The sequence below is a fragment of the Chiroxiphia lanceolata genome, chromosome 2 (genome assembly GCF_009829145.1).
Source record: "Chiroxiphia lanceolata isolate bChiLan1 chromosome 2, bChiLan1.pri, whole genome shotgun sequence".
In the NCBI taxonomy this organism is placed as follows: Eukaryota; Metazoa; Chordata; class Aves; order Passeriformes; family Pipridae; genus Chiroxiphia; species Chiroxiphia lanceolata.
In genome coordinates, this window is record NC_045638.1 from 117,262,329 (window position 1) to 117,280,131 (window position 17,803).

The window sequence follows — 17,803 nt, forward strand, 5'->3', positions numbered from 1 at the left end:
TCTTGGGTGTATTCATCTACGAAATCTACTCCTCTAATTACAGTGGGTTTGGATGCTAAACTTCAAGTGGGCTAAACCCTTCAGATAGAAATTTTGAAAATACACCCAACATCTCTATAATGGAAAGTGAATACAAACCACACATTTTTAACCTTTGCATACAAAAGATGTGCAGCTTTAGGTGAAGATCTTCACTCTTGTTGTTTTACAGTTGGGCTAATATAAATTGTATATCTGTGCCATGTTCACTTTTAGAGCAAATTGACTTTTTAATGTCAAGTTTTGAAGGATGCTTTAGTTCTGTCTTTCTGACACTTACTTATGGGAGAGCATTTATTTACATGTATTTATATTTCACTTGGAAGCCAAAATCATATGACTTTCAATGGTCTCATCAAGGATTTTGCATTTTTACAAATTATCTGAATGTATTTACCACCAGAGGAGGGGGGGAAAAAAACCCAAAACTACTCAGGGTGAACCATTTGTAGAGCTGAGGTAGGCAAATTTGGCATGACTAACTTTGAATCTTCTACATTATTTTATTAGAAATTTCTGCTGGGTGAGACACCTTGGAGATTGGGCAAGTTGGGGAAAGACTTTTTAATAGAATTCTGAACAGAGACTGGCTGTTTTAAGAGACTTCCTTCTATACACACAAAAAAATAACCATTATGTTGTCCTTCTATTATGCAGTTTGACAGGAAAATACTACTTTATCTTGTGTTTCAGACAAAGACATGTTTAATGTAGATGGTGACCAGTTCTTTACATCTGTCATTTTGTAAATGTAACACTTCTTTGAGATACAGATTTCTTTCTTCTTAACCAGTTTGGGGTATTTTTAACAGTTTAAACAAACAGTAGTCTTTATATCAAATGGTGTGGTGTGCCTCCTCATATACCTTAAGGAAAGAACAAAGACATAGCTCTTGAAAATGAAGTAGGTAAATCCCAAGGCCAGTTTGAAGAAGCCAATTTAACGAACATCATAATGTTATATATGTTCTTTAGAGAACATTTTCTTGAGTTAATTAGAAAATATAAAGTCACCTATAAAGCGTTGATGGACTTAATGGTAGCTACCTTAAGCTGCAAGTTTTCTGAAATTGGTTTTACTCAGTTCAGACTGATTTGGAGCAAAAATACAGTATCTATTGAATACACTTAGAGGTACTTTGTCAAAAGGGCTGTGTAGTGACTATATTCAGTATTCTTTATACATACAAAACTCATAGCAGCATGTGCAGAGTATACATGGCAGATACTTTTTATATCTGAACACTGTAGAGAATGGACCAAAAGTAATAGTTTGGGGTGAGTGGAGCAAGAGGTTTTATCTGTCTTGGTTTTGTATGTGTTTTATATTATTACTCCTTTTAGTACAGCTTTTAATTGGGTGCAATTATTTCAAGAAATACCAAAGCAAATATGGGAATGAAAGCTGTTGGGGTGTTTTCATTAGTGTTATTTTTGTCAGTCTTGGGCCGAATTGCTCTTTGTTTTGTGGCATCATTCAGCTTTTTGCAGTTTGTTTGTTTGTTTTTTTTTTTTCCTCATGTGTCAACCAGGCATGATGGTGTAGGGTTTCTGTCCCAATAATCTTTAGAAAATATTATTTGAAGTCTTTCTATTTATAGCTTATAGATCAACCTTCTACAGTATCAGGAGAGAAGAATAAGTTGATTGAGTGCAGAGCTTGGTAATTAAACCTAGGAGTGATTCTGTAAATGAGATTCACATAAAATTAAGAAAAGTGTTAAGCAAGCGTAGGAATCAAGAATTGAATTTATCTGGGATCACTTGATAGAAGTTTAAGAATATTGTGTTGATTATGCTTCTGTAAACTAGACACTGAAATGATTCAACTTTACCAGCTTTAGTGTTGTAAGGATTCCTTTTCTGTGTTAGTGATGTTCCTTTTGACTCTACTTTCTCTGTGCACAACCCATGATGTTCAAAACTTAAAGCAACACATAAGCAAAACTGAGGTTTCTACTGTTATAGTGAGGTTAATCTACAACCATGGCTGGATATATTTGAAAAATATTTAAGACCTCCTACACTGTGAAGAAGGCAATGAATTTGTTTAGTGATTTTTTTTTTTTTCTGATATTGGCATGGTTAAATTTTCTGGCTTCTGTTGTTGGATAAATATATCCTTTTCCTTTAAGCAATGAAAGTTTTCTTATCTTCACGTAATAGAACTGAAAGTAAAGTTTTAAAATAAATGAACCCCAAAATTTAGATTGTGAGCCTTAAAATAGAACAGACTCTAAAGTCTAATACTGTTAAAGTGTGTAAACCCAACTCTGAGAGAGAGTGGTAGATTTCCACCACCAGTTAATGTATTGACATTGTTACTATTATAATATATGACAAATAAATGTTTGTCTTTTCTTCTTGGAAGTTTTGGTTCTAGCTATTAAAATTCTGTCTGTGAAAGTTGATAGAAACTTGTATGAGTCCCTATAAGTCTCTCAGTTCCTGAAAAATCCAACCATTAAACTTGACTTTGCAGATGTTTCGAATGAAAGCAAAGCTAGAACTTCAACAAAATGACTCCTGGAAAGCTGGTAAATCAAATGCACTGATGCCTCAAAAGTGAGGGAAAGTGTGGTCAATTTGAGCTGAGTGACTACAGAGCAACAGAAGTTCTTATATGTTGTCAGAAGGATGGGATACAGAGCTATGGTTATTTAACATGTGCAGCATAACTCTAGAAGTGTGAGTTTAAAAAGTGAGATAACTGGCTGCTCATTGAAATGGATTTATAATCTCTCTTTTTCTTAACTGTTTTTCTTTGCTTAACGGTTTAAATTGAAGACAGTGCATGACTGGGTTTTGTATATCATAATAAATAAACTTTCCCCCCCTCCAGGATCATTTTTGGATTAAACTAGTACTGCATCTAATTAAATAATGTTCTGAATGTAGATAAATTACTTCATATTTCTTAAGTGGTGCCCACCCCTCATAAGCCTGTCAAGTATAAATTGCCCTAAAATATTAAAGAAAAAGGATTGCCAACACGAATAATTAGTTATGGTTTTTGTATTCAGTGATCATCTTACTTCTGTGATAGGTAAATCAGGAGAAAATAATAAAAGAAGCAATAGCATCATCAGAAGTATATTATCAGAAAGAGGAGATAAGCTTTATTATTTTAAGAGTAACTTGCAAATTGTCAATGCTATCAGCAAGAAGGATCCTAATAGTGCTGACATAATATGCAGAAATACTCTTTGGGCCAGCTTTTCTAGCACAGTTACCAGAAGAAATTTTCCATGCAACTGTACAGTGTTTTCAATAACTTCCTCAGCTTTGTCTGATGAGGTGGTTAGTCTCAATTACTCCTTCCTATAAGACCTATTTTGAATTGGAGTTGTTGTAATAGTACGTACTGAGATGCAGCAATCCTACTTCCTTGCCTTACTCTATCAGCTTCCATCAGCTTTCTGCATATTTTCCTCCTTGCTGGTTTAGATGGCCTTAAAAAGGTCCCCTCCAACTGACCTATTCTATGATACTGTGATTCTACTTTCTTCTGTGGTTAGGTTAAGGATACAGATTATCAAAACAAGGAAAGACACTTGCCGGAGGCGAAAAGGCAATTCTTTGATAATTCTCCTCTTCCAGACTATGTGTTAGGAATTGGGAGCAAAGAAAAGACACTTTTTTAAAAAAACCCAGCCATCGATTTCTTAACAAAAGCAGAATTAAGAATTCCAGGACTTCACTTGCTTGTACATTTTTAGGTTGTAAATTTGCAAACCTTCTGTGTTACTGTTATAATGGCAGCCAAGATACCAAGCAAAACCAGAGTGGTACTGTTCCTTCTGCACTGGGGAGGTGAGATGGGGTGAAGGGAAGTGAGAGAGGTGGAGCAGGATTCTGCATCTGAAGAAGAAAGGTATGACAACAATTGGCTTCATAGGATAACTGTTTCAATTAGATGGAATAAGAGGAAGTCACCTTCAAATGCTTGGCCGTCTGCATTAATGTGGCATCAGACAGTGCCCTGGTAGATTTTGCTGTGGCATGCTGGGTGGAACAGATCCTGTCCCTGGAGAGAAGCTCTCCCCTTTGGTCATTCCAGTTAGTATGTATAATTTTTTTTGCAAGAGAACAACTCTACTTCTAACAAGAGTTCTTTTCTTGTGAGAATTTCGTGCTTCACTTGCGACCAAAGGCAAGGCCATACAGGTGGCAGAGTCAACATCACCACGGGGGGTGATGCTGAGGTTTGTCCTGCAGCCAGGGGACACAGCACAGCATGGACCTGTTGGCCCTACTTCCTAAACATGCAACACTCTTCCAGTCAGCAACATCACCTCCTCAAATGCAATGTCTTCTGCAAGGTCCTAGTTCAACATCATCCTAACCATTATTTCAATTTTGCTTTTCTTTTGTAAAATTAAAGTAGTCCAAAAGAGCTCCTAGTTTGTGTTTGGTCACTCTTTCTGGTGAAGGGAAGCTTTGTGAGCTTTAGAAGGAAATAATGGTCCCTTTTCATGACCTCTTATAAAATAGAGGAAACCAAATTGGAGAGTAAAACCAACAGTAATACTTTGTTTTAGGAAGGATAACAGAGACACTGAAAAGCAGCAGAAGAAACCCAGCAATTCAAATTTCACTTTTCCCCCTTTTTGACCCAAAAGCTGTCCTGTGCTTTCTTGTGTTATTTGTGGTTCTGGTCTATATGACAGTGGTAAGGACTCACAGAGCATAGAAAAGAAGATGAAATTAAGATATTAAAATTGGCTTATTAAATTGTTTGCTAAGTAAAGAAATCACAGTTCTCATCTTCATAGCGTTATATTGCATGTCTATTTAAATTTATGAGAACACAGAAAGGAAATAGCAATGACAGGGGAAATTAGGGAACCTAGCAGTAATCCATTTGGGAAGGCTTTTTCTCCCATTACTTCTATAAAGCCTGTATATATCCTCACCTTTCAGCTCTTGCTCATGAGCATCACTCCTGTGTCTGGCATGTTTGGTTCACTATCCCTTTACAAATCATCTCAGTGAACAGAGTCATTCTTCCCTCTCTCGACTTGCATTGTGTATTTGTGTGTCCTTTAAATTAAGTTTCTGCATAGTGCACTATTTCATTCCCCACAATGGTTTGCATAGGAGGTGTTATGTGAATTATATGTGACTGCATGCATATGTTGTGGTTATTTTATAGGTGGTGATTCGTGCTCAGAACGGCGCCCTCCTCTATCGTATTTCACCTTGGGCGAGATATGTAGTCCGTGATGAAGACAAAGTGAATTATGATTGGGTGCACTGGAATCCACCACAGTCATATATAGTAAGGCTTAAATATTATTTTCAAGAGGTGTATGAACCCGTGTGTCATGTCATCTTTGTATCCCTGTTTGGAAGAAACTAAGAGTTATTTCACAAAAGAGGGTTTGCAAACTAGTTAAAAGTAGCTACCTGAGAAGTGAAGGGGTTTTATTCATGGCTTTGACAAAAACAGGTGACTTTAATGATGGATGTTTTTGAGCTACTTTTTTCCTTCTTCTGTAGAATATATGAAAAATAGTTACCTGTTAAAGTAGTATTTTTAACTTGGTTTCCCACTTGTTAGGCAAGATTGACAACTGTTCCATGACTCGATGTTCCTTCCTGGTATGGAGGAGGGCAGGGAATTATCAGTGCTGGATTTAAGAGTTAGCTATCTGCAAATGCTAAGTTCAGTACTCAATAATAAGTCAATGTTGTATGAAGTCAGAAAAAAGCTTTCAAAAGTGCTCCAGTCAAAAAGCTCATGCTCCAGTCAAATCCTAGTTTGCTGGTATCAGGAAAATCCATTTATTGAGTTCAAAGCCCTCTTACTTCTCACATACTGCTGTAAGAGAGAGAACTCTTTAGCTGATATATGAAAAATACCCTCAGAGAACATTTGGAAACTTGAGACTATCCAAGTGATGTTACTTCATGTTACAATTCTTGTTGTTTTTTACAAGGGTATGCAGTGTTCTGTGTAAGAGACGCTGCAGCCTCTGTTCTGAGTTAAATTTGAGCACCCACCTCAAATTATGAAGCAGCTGGAAAATATTTTCTTAAAAAAAAAATAGAAAACATGATATATAGTAATTCTTATTAAAATGTATAGTTTTTATCAGGGTAGTGACCTACAATATCTGATGCTTTGTGACACCTCAATCCTCTGTAAAAAAAGAAATGGAGAGGGAATTGGAAATGCAGCGATTGATATGACCTGGAGTGAAAAGGAGGCAAGAACATTTGGGTGCAGACAAGGCTTTACTGCAAAAAATAAAGAATCCCTTTATGAATAGGGGAGGTGCCCAGTGGAAGTAAAACACAGGCAACATGCCTCAACCAAAAGTTTTGTTCTTCTCCTTGTCCCTTTAATTTCTGTTCGTATATATATGGTTTTAATTTTTTTCCCCTACCTTTTCAAGATTTCACTGGAATAATAAACAAACATATAGAATATAAAATCTTGTAATTTTTTTCTTAATTGTGAGAGGGAGGAAAAGAAATGTCTTCTGGGGAAAAATAAGTTCTAAGCATTACTTTTCCGAAGTGGTTTTCCAAAGTTTCTCAGACTTTCTCAGTTTGTTTTAAAAAGTAAAATCCTGATCAAGTATAAACTCTTCAAGTGTAAGGACGAGGTTTTGTGATTAACTTCAATTGCCTCTGTATTCTTTAAATATTTTCTCCCATCTGGAAATTCTGTGTACTCATCTACAGACTTTTTTAATCATTTCTTAGTCCTAACTAATTGAAATACAGGTGATTCTGTGCTATGGAACTGTATTCTTTAGGAACAAAATGTTTATAAATTTCAGTTTGGAGAAGGCAGGACAACTTGAAATACCTGCAAAAAGCAGGTTGGCTTGAAAAATAAAAGCTTATCTTTCTATTTTTCTCTTTTATTTTCAAACAAGCTTCATAGTAATTCAGAAGAACTCTAAGTGCAATGTTTACTATCAGTTTGTACACTTTAATGTAATTAAAAAAGGGTACAAGAAAAGTGTTGAATCATGAATGTCCAGTTTCTTGTTCATAAAAATGTTAATTTGAAAGAGATATTTGCTTTAACAGTTTAAAATGCTTAATTACTTTTGAAATGTTTCTGCTCTTGGAGAAAAAAAACAAAAGAAACCTTAAATTGCTTTTCACCTTGTGCAAATCATGTGATTGTGACAACACTCCTAAGCTGTTCCTAATGACAACTTGTTTGTTTTTTTCTCTCCTTATAGCATAAGCATCCTTCCCCCAAGAGATTAAAAAGCCTCAGAATCTATGAATCTCATGTGGGGATTGCTTCCCCAGAAGGGAAAGTAGCTTCTTATAAAAACTTCACACACAATGTACTACCTAGAATAAAGGATCTTGGTAAGTAGTAACAGAGATTTATGTACCTGTGCTCTTATTAGAAAAGATAACTGTCAAGTATTTACAGTTGCATTTTCTGATTGCACATGCTATATATAAAAATAGATTTTTAGGTGAGCAAAAATTAGAAACAAGTGAAATCTGTGGAGGAGAAACAAAGACTGAAATAGGTTATGTGAATCAAAATCCAGTTTGCGGGTTTTGAAGTAAAATGTGATTGCTAAAGCCTAGATAAATATTGCAGAGCAGTTTGCTTTTAGCATGCTTTTCAAGTTAAAAAAGGAGCTGGTTTTGTGAGAAAGTCTTCAGAAAACACTACATTCTAAAATGGCTCTGCTAATGTAAAGCTCGATTCTAAGGAGAGGGCAAGAAGTACATGGATTTTTTTTTTTTGTTTGTTTGTTCGGGTTTTTTTGCCAGAATAAGCAATGTAGATTTTTTTGTTTGTTTGTTTTTAATCCCTGAACAGTAGCTGTGAAGTAGCAGAACATGGGAACTTTAAATGTGAAAAATATTCTTCAGGAAAAAAACTTCTAGTATATTGGAGAGGATGTATGAAACAGCTGGCACCATTATCTCAGGAAGCATAGCAAAACTGTTTTACTCAATTTCTCTTGGAATATTTTTTTCCCATGGTGTCTTTGCACTTTGTCTGTAGTGGACAGTATTAGAGCTTCCTGGCTTTTAGTGCCTTGTGGTGAAATATGTTTTGTTACACTCAGCTGTAAAATAAACGTGACGCCCATAGTTGAAATCTCTGTGTATGGTGGTTGTGTTTGTACTTGATTTTTTTTTTTTATTTTATTTATCAGAGTCCCTGAATATGCCATATGTCTTCATGTAGGTTTACATGTTAAATCAGTGTTTCACAGAATGTGACTTTTGCCCTTGAATAAAGTTAAGCTTGCAGGTGGGATGAGGGACATCTACATGTCTGGGAGCCCTCAACAAAAAGTAAACTTGGATTCAGCATTATGTATCTGTGACTCCTTACTGCCAAGGAATTTCACTTGTTCCAGGAGGTTAATATGATTTACAGAATTAGGAAAGCATTCTGCTTTACCTACAAATTTGTCTTTGTACAGAAATGTCATGAAAAGGCTGATACACCTCAAAATAAAAGCAGTGTCAAATTTAGATAGCTAATGTTCCTTCTTATTTACATTAAGTAGACATTGTGGGAGTTAAGTATTTTTAAAGGTATTTTTAAGGTCTATTAGATTCAGTTTTGGAATGTCTTACTTGTTAGGATAAGTTTTTAAAGACATTACTGTATAAGAATTGTAATATATTAATAGTTTGTAAAAATATGTGCATGACAAATAGTGAAATAAATAGCAAGCAAATTGAATGAGATTAATTTGATGCTGTGTTGCTGTTTATTTATAAAAATGCTGTAAATAAGAATAAGTACAATGAGCCTGAATTATAAACCAGCAATGAATCTGACAAATTGTTGAGCTCATGCCAACTGTCTTCTAATAATAGCTCTGGTTTTAAATGTCATAGCTATAAGAAAACCCAAGAACAATAAAAAAACCCCACAGCATCTTGTTTAAACTAAAGAATGAAGATTTTGTTCAAAGTAAGAGAAGAGGTGGTAGTGTGAGTTTTAACAGCCTGTAGATAAAACCTGAAAGTTATCTGTTGTTGGTAGTACTCACCTGATAGTTATCTGTGGCACTTATTCACTGATATTCAAGATTGCTTTGGTTAAGGATGTGTGGCAAGTACTGTGGCCATGGAGAAGATCAGATGATCAGGTTGGATCAGCTCTCTTGGGAAGGCAGGCTGAGAGAGTTGAGTTTGTTCAGCCTGGAAAAGGCTTCAGGGAGACCTTATAGGACCCTCCCAATACCGAAAGAGGGCCTACAGGAAAGGTGGAGTGGGAGACCTCATCACTCCCTACAGCTCCCTGAAAGGAGGTTGGATCCTGGTGGGAGTCAGTCTCTTCTCCAGGCAACCAACAGCAGGACAAGAGGGCACGATCTTAAACTGTGCCAGGGGAGTTTTAGGTTGCACATTAGGAAGAAATTTTTTACAGAGAGAGCGATCAACCATTGGAATGGGCTGCCCAGGGAGGTGGTGGATTCACTGTCTCTGGAGGTTTTTAAGATAAGACTGGATGTGGCATCAGCGCCATGGTCCGGTAACCTCAGTGGTGTTGAATCAAGGGTTGGACTTGATGATCTCAGAGGTCTTTTCCAACCCGATTGATTCTATGATTCTGTGACTTCTTGGAAGGTCATGCAGTGACAGGGCAAGGGGGAATGGCTTTAAATTGAAGGAGGATATGTTTAGTTTGGGTGTTAGGAAGAAATTCTTTACTGTGAGGGTGGTGCAGGTTACCCTGAGAAGTTGTGGATGCCCCATCCCTGGAAGGGGTTTGAGCAATCTGGTCTAGTGGCGGGTGTCCCTGCTCATGGCAGAGGAGTTGAACTGGATGATCTTTTAAGGTCCCTTCCAACAGAAACTGTTCTGTGATTCTATCACAGTATGTGTAGCCAGTGAATAACTCCACACCCAATGACTGCAAGTGTCAAAAGTGAAGCAGAAGTTCAGGATGTGCAGATTGGCATAGCTAATATTCTAAAGTTAAATAAAGGTTATACTCACATATCACTTATTTCTTTCTACATCTGGGAGTTTCAATATACCTAGTTATGTGTAGATCACTTGACAAATTGACTGTTTCTTTTGTAATGGAAGATCATGTAAGTATAAACTATTAGGTAGAATTGCCTCTTGAAAGTTACTGGGTCTTTAGTGGTAAATCACTAGAGTCAAAGGCAACTAAAAGGGGAGAAGAGTGACATGAATGTTGCAGGTGTTGAATCCTCTTTTAATTATCATTAAGGCATAATATTTTGTTATATTTCTTTTTTTTTTGTAGGGTATAACTGTGTCCAGCTGATGGCTATTATGGAACATGCATACTATGCCAGTTTTGGTTATCAGGTCACAAGTTTCTTTGCAGCATCAAGGTAGGTTTAAGTACTTCAGCATCTGTTCTTTTACCTTCTTTCCCATCCACTGAAATCAGTATCTCTGTATGTATGTTTGCAAGTGAGTGTTTAATGGAAAGTAATGGCTTAGGTATTTACTCAGGCTTACTCTTAAATCTGAAATCAATTTGGCACAGCGATCAGCTGCTCTGTGAATCACTTTGTATAGGATACAAACAAAAAGATTATAAGTAACTTCAGCTGTCATAGCATATTCTGGGTAATCCACCTTCAGCAGTCTTTATGCATGGGTTTTGTGTTGTGGAATTCTTGGCAGTAGCAGACAGGATGTGTAGGGCATTCTTTTCTGACAAACAGAACTCTACACTGCTTGCTCCTAATACACTTGATTAAAATCATGGCTCTGTGTGTTCTGTAGGAACTTTTTCCCGGGCTTGTAACAGGCTGTGCTTAGGTTTGAGGCCTTGGGTGAAAATTGATGATAAACATGAATTCACGTTCCATATTTAATAGAAGTTTAAAGTTGTATCAGTTTTTATACTGAATTTTATGTATTAATAGATTAAAATGGGAGAATAAAACAATCTATTTCCGCAAAACATCGCGTGCATGATGCAATTTTTATAACGAAAAATCGCTTAAGTAGTAGCTATTACTTACAACCTAACACTTTAAGAGGCTGAAAAAATAACCTGTGTACAAGTGGTGGTGGAGGACTGCTGACCTCGACATGGTTTTCCTGATCAGTGTTAGGCACTGGCAGCGTAAGTCCCGATTTGTACAACTCCTAACACATCCCACTTTGCTGCCGCAGCCGCTACGGAACTCCAGATGACCTGAAGGAAATGATTGACGTTGCTCACTCCATGGGCATCACGGTTCTGCTGGATGTGGTGCACAGCCACGCCTCAAAAAACTCGGAAGACGGTCTCAACCAGTTTGACGGGACGGATTCCTGCTTCTTCCATTCCGGTTACAGAGGAAACCATCAGCTCTGGGACAGCAGGCTCTTTGACTATGCAAAGTAGGTATAAAATGGCACTTCAGCTGTGTTAGTGGTTATTATTTCTTACCAGTTCTGTGAAAACTACGCTATTTGCCAAATAAAGTCAGTTGAGTTGTTCAGCAGTTACAGTAGGTGGAGTTAAATTCCTCTACTTGTCTAAATACCTAGAATGTAACACTAAATGATAGTGCTGAGGTTTCATTATTCCTCTGTCATCTGTGTCATCAATATGTGCATATTATGCACCATGTGCATTGTATGTATTACATAATATATATTATATATTTTTATTTTACCTTATTTATATGTATAGATGCCTATTTAAATATTCAATATATATGAATATGTATTATGTAATAATATAATTGTATGCTTTATGCATTATAAAATAGATTTGTATTTTCATATTATATGCAATATGTTTTTATATAAAAATAAAAGGATGAGAAGAGATGAAAAACTTTAAGCTCTAGAAACTTAGTGTCAGACTGTCAGGTTGTTGATATATAGGAAAAGTTTCCCCCCAGGACAATTGGCTCTATTCCAAAGAGCTTCCAGAGGTCAGACAACAGTTAATACAGTGCAGAAGTCATGTTCAGTAGACAGTTTGAGACCCAGTTTGGACACACTTAATTACCTGGTATAAATATAGTGTGTGTCAATATGCCTATTAAACCCAGATGATTATTAACATTTAATATTGTTTACTGTGTATTCTCTGAGGTATTGGGGCTGAGGAGGTTGATGTTGTATGCTGAATATTTCAGTGGTTTAAGAGGAGAAACAGGCACAGGCAGCCAGCTTATTTCAGTCTTCTCACATTTTTTACATTTGTTCATCCCTGAACCACCTTGATTCCTCCCTTGTCTTTGATTCTTCCCTGAAACATTCCACAATCAGTTTTGCATAACTTCACAATCTCCTTAAAGCATGCCTTAATAAATTCTATGCACCATCATTCACTTATTCCATGATAAATTCTCTTTTTTTTTTTCCTCCTTGAGATGCATGATAATCTTGTTTGACCTTTTTATCAATTGCAAAGTTCTGGTTTAACCCTTTAAAGGTTACACTGGAGTGGTTCCTGTGGTTGGTCATCACTCAGCATCTGTAGAGTTCTGGTCTCTTGTTATTCTGTTAGTTGTTAGGTTTTGTGTGCTGTAAGTTTATCCTATTTTTCTCCCTCACTTGCACTGAATTGCTGTGAACTGGATATGCTTAACGCTGCACTCTTGCAGAAGTCATAGCATGGGCCAGTCATGTAATGGAAACTCCTGCAGGGTAACTCAGTTTCAAATAAACCAGGTGACCAGTGTGAAAAGTGGTCTTTTTGTGGTCTATAGTGCATCCTATGCACTATATTAGTTAATGGGATGAGCTGTTCTTTATTTACTTGGGACAATTTAACAGAATAATTCAGGGGGACTTTCCGAATTGGGATTTTAATTATTATAAAAAATGCATTTTAGTATGTTTAATAATTTTCTGAGTTGCTTCCTGTTAATCTTTAAGTTCATATTCCACTAAATTGTATTGTGGATGATCTCAAAGTTTTAATAAAAGACGGTAGTGTTGCACACTTTATTTCATTTGATACCTATGTATAATTTAATGTGTAGTACTGACTTCTCTAGTGAGAAAATAAATACAGGGCAATTACGAACTTTCCTCTGTTCCAAGCAGAGGCAGGTTCTTCCTGCCAGGAAAATAAAGTGGTGCTGGTATTGAGTGCTTGGAAGGACTTATAAATGAGAGGACCAAGAAGCTGCTTTCTAGGTAGCACTTAGCAATGTTAAGCATTTGTTCAGGACTGAAGAACTACCTCTTTAAGTCTGTTTGGTCAGTGATATGCACCTGTACTTGTTAGGGAGGGACACTGGTGACTAATTACTTTTCATCCTATGCAACTGGAGTAGATGCCAGACTGAATGCTGGAAAGGGGAAGTGGTAAGAGCTGTGAGGGGATGAGGTGAGATTAGGAAATAGCAAAGACCAGAGAAATTTAGTCTCTGCACTGGGTGACTGAGGGTCCTTTCCCATCCCCTGCCCTCTAGTGAAATCCAGCAACAAATTTGTTTCCTTTTTTAGACTTTTCTGAAAACCTTTCCTACCCCTTGAAGCACAAGGAGCTGTGAACTGTTTCTAGTCATTAAGGGCTTCTTTCCTCGTGGTATCTGAAACACTAAATATTTTGTGTTTATAGTAAAATTTTAAGACTTAAAATGTATAACCATCATGTTTATTCTAAGTTACTCAAACCTGATTAAAAAATAGCTTGATTTTTTTTTTTCCTGGGGTTTTGTGTGTGAAAGTCCCAAACAAAATTGTGAAAGAATCGGAACTGACACTTCATTGCAAATGTTATTTATTTTCTTTCCATTTAGACTGCATTGACATGCTGCTAATTTCCATACCAGTGAATGAGCAGCTCTAGTCTGGAAGAGGGGAGTGTAAAAATCTGAGAGAGACTCTCAAGTTGCTGGCAGGTGTTGCAAATTTGCTGAAAATGGAGGACACCAAACACAGTCTAGGGAATGGTCTACAGAAAAGCTTACTTGCTGAGAGAAATTTCTTGAGCTAATACAGGCTTCTGTCCTGTACAGCACTTGTACTAAATCCCTTTCCTTCTGTAGTGGGAAGAAGTGTTAAATCCACAGGTACTTAAATATCAAATGCAAAGAATGCTCAATTCACTTTGGAATTGAGAGAAACTAATTCTCTGCCACGAAAGAGATTAAGGAACAATTGCTTTATCAGTTTAGTCTGTCTACATTTTCTTTGAAAGCCAAGATGTAAGTAAAATTATCTCACAGCATTTGCAAGATTATTCAACTGTCTGCAAAGGGGACTGTGAATACTTACTGTAACAGAATGTGACAAAAAATCTATATCTGTGCCAAAAAAAAAATATTATATGCCTGGTGTATTTTAAATACTATTTTTTAGTAAAATTTATATAAATTGAGATTAGATCCAAGAAAAGCAACAGTAAAACTGTTCAAAGGACAACTTGGATTTTGTATCTTGCACTATAGTGCTACTTAAAAAGGTGAAAGCATGTTTTTGTATTTAATTTTTTTAATCTGTGTTCATACAAGTGGTGTATAAACAGGGAACTTTTCTGTAAGTTTTGAGCGGCAGCTTAAAATTTGCTGTTCGTGGTGTCACAGGAGAATAAAACCTCGACTTCATTGAAGTGAGAATTTGCAGGTAAGATAAAGGGGCAAGTAAAAGATTATTTTCTGCTTAACTCTTTTCAATAATAATACTATAAATTGTGCTTTAAAAATCAACCAAAATATACAGAAATAAACTTTTACTTTCATGATTTCCATAATTTTTGCACATTTTTGAATTTTTCTAAAATCTGGGTGGGTTTTTTTTTTCCCCTCAAATGCCAGTTTGGTGAATCTTAGTCTCCTTCATCTCCATCCCTTGCTGGCTATGTCTGTGTCCATCCTCCAGCCCTTCCCTCCCTCAGCAACCAACTCAAAAAACAGAATCACAAAGCTTGACTGAGAATTGCAGTTGACTTCTTTTTTTTTTTTTTTTTTTTTTATTACCACAGGCTCTGGACCTGTACTCTAGTTGGCACTGTCTAGTTAATTTTGTAGTAAATCAATTGTCTCTATTAAAATACCTGCAAAACACCCTCCCATCTTAAGCAAGGATTCTGCTTGTAATTAATTTTGCAAAAGCTAACTGTAACAATTTTTTCTTACTAAAATCACATTCAAAGGTTATTCAGCTGCCAAGTTCATTAAAAGTGATGCTGTAGACTCTGGAGACCAGGTGGGATCACAACTAGAGTGGTTGATTGTGTTTTGATTTAAATTCATTTCTCCAAATAGCAAATGTGTCTAAAATACTAATCAGGCAAAACAATTTAAAAATAATTGAGAACAAGATATTACCTAGCAAAGATAAGGGTTTGCTTTTTTTTCCCCCCAAGTGCTATGTAAATAGAATGTCTAAATGATGCTGCCTTTCTAGACAGCAGTCTCTTTAAGAGACTCTTTAAGTCTCTTCCTGTTTTCTCCTTAGACTTTGTTAGATCCTATTCTGTCCTAATCCAATTATAAATGTCAATAGGTACACTGATATATTTCTGTGAGCCTTTAGGAATAGTAGTAGAAGTAAAACTCAGAACTCATGTGATGCCTTGAATTTTGTTTGGTTTGTGGGTTTTTTTTGGGGGAGGGGGTGGTTTGTTTAGTTGTTTTGGGTTTTTTTTAATACTGTGACCCTTTTCACCTGAGCATTTAGCCAAAATTTTAAGTTCTTGCACAGTCTAGGAGGTAAATTTGGCACAAAAGTCAGAAGTTGGTTTACATTCTGGTTTTAATTTTGATTAGTACAGCTTTCTTGAGTGCAGCCGTATGATCAGTAAGAGATGATGTTGGCTACAAGGTTTTGGGGCCAGCAGGTGTCCTCGCATCTCCTTTGGGGCTTTTTGGTGCCTTGTTTTCAAGGCTTTTTTTTAGATTGGATTTTGTGTCCATACCTTGGGGTTTAAAAATCCTAACTAAGCTCTATAGTGGGAGAAATCTCTGCTTTTATTTAGCCTTTTCTTCAGTTTTATGAAGTGTCAAGTGATGTCCCTGCCAAATGTGCTTTGAAATGGGTTTAGAGTATCAATGTTTTGTCCCTCAAGCCACAATTTTTACATCAGGGCAACAGATGACTTGCTAGTCCCCTGCTGCCTAACCAGATGTTCTTTCCAGCTCAGTCTTCTAAACTGTTGGGGGAACAGGTGATCATAGCTCTGTACTTTTTTTTTTAATAGTTTTTCTTAAGATTGATTATAAAGTACCATAGCTCAGAAACTGCTCTTAACCCCACTTTCAGTGCAGCAGAAATAGGGCAGCTGTTAGGTGCTGAAGCACATGTGTTAGTTCTGGTTAAGGTGGCCTGTTCCCCAGCTTGCCCCTCCAGAGTGGTGTGGGTCACCTGGGGCTTTTCTTCCCCGTCCAGTGGCCCAGCCCCATGGGGGTATCTTGGCTGCTCTCTGGTGTGTAAAATGACACAGTGCTCCTATGTTTGGTTGCTGAGACTCTGGCCTCTTCTGCCACCCAGTGTTTAAATCCTTCATTGACCTCATGCTGTATTTTAAGGGGGAGAAAAGGTCCTCTGATGTCTGTAGTAATTTACTTGACTTTGGGATCTGACTCCTTAAAGACATGTCGATCTTCGAACATCTTCAGAGCCCTCTATTGAGGTCAATGTTTAGCTTCTCCTTAGACAGCTGTTCTTCACCTGAATTGTTTTTCTTTCTTCTGATTGCCAACTTTCCCAATCTTTATCTGCCACTGATGAAATGTTATTAGTAGGTGGAAAGAACAGGAAAATACATCTTTCGGGGTTTGGTATTTGTTCGATAGGCCTGGGCTCATAATTCTCCTATGAGAATAGCTGTCCAGAATTTGTTTATGTTTTAAGTAGCCTACAATTCAAGGATGACCTCTTCTAAATAGTTGTGGAAGTGAAAGCTTGTTGCCTTATTTGGGAGCATCCCCGTGGATTGTAGCAGTCAGTTTGCAGGATGACATGGATACGCTGTTATTCTTTACCACTTGCACTGTTAGCATTTTAAATAGCTGTAAGTTGATGCTCTACGAAGCACCACACTATTAGGTGCCTTGCCTAACCTAAGATTGAATTTAAGCAAAGTGGGACATCAACAGGAGTTACAGAATGCAGATAACAAGGTATGGGTGTTCTTACCATCTGTCTCGGGGTCACTTTGTTCATGCGTGTTTTAGAGTGCAAAGATGGTACCACTTGACCACAAACTTAACACACACAAAGAATAAGTAGGATTTAAAAACTGTTAGCACACTCATTGCTTCCAAAATGACACCTGAAGAGACCCTGCTGGCCAGGAAGCATCAGTAAGGTGGGAGGAAGGAAACTGCCACTGCTTGTAACAGACCCTTGATGGTACTGGGTTATCCTCTTTGCTCTTTTGCACCTTTCCATGTTTTCCCTTTTGAATCCTAGAGTTCCTAACAAACCTGTCTGTCTGTAACCTTACCTTTCCTACCTTGTTCTGAGAGTTCTGACAGTTCTAAAGACTTTTTTTCAGTTTTCTCTCAACTAAGCAATTTCCTTATAGGCTTAAACTATGCAGGTTTTGGGACACAATTGATCCCCTAGATGGGGGGAAGGAGAGGAAAATCCAGCAGGGCAAGATTACAGAAGATTTAGTGAATCATATAGGAAAGAGCTGACTTCCCAGAGTGTAAGAGCTGAAGTGCAGCTTCTGAGGATTTAGTAAGGTGCAGGTGACCTTTTTCCACCTGCATTTGGGCACTAGTAATGACATCCAGTGGCATGCCACGTTTGCCACAAATATTGGAGAGATACTTTGGCCATAATTCCACTTGGATTAAAGGCAAAGCAGTGATAGTTGTCAATGAGCTAGACTCTCAGTCATTTGATATCTTTTTGG

The 17,803-nt window shown here is 37.0% G+C and overlaps 1 protein-coding gene across 2 annotated transcripts in view; it reads left to right on the forward strand.

Moving 5' to 3' along the window:
* Positions 1 to 17,803, forward strand: part of GBE1 (1,4-alpha-glucan branching enzyme 1) — a 150,490-nt gene that overhangs the window by 56,456 nt on the left and 76,231 nt on the right. For both annotated transcript variants that reach the window (XM_032680022.1, XM_032680023.1), the window contains exons 4-7: positions 5,195 to 5,320; positions 7,245 to 7,380; positions 10,274 to 10,364; positions 11,161 to 11,370. In XM_032680022.1, the coding sequence (XP_032535913.1) occupies positions 5,195 to 5,320; positions 7,245 to 7,380; positions 10,274 to 10,364; positions 11,161 to 11,370 (563 nt within the window). The remainder of the gene's footprint in view (positions 1 to 5,194; positions 5,321 to 7,244; positions 7,381 to 10,273; positions 10,365 to 11,160; positions 11,371 to 17,803) is intronic.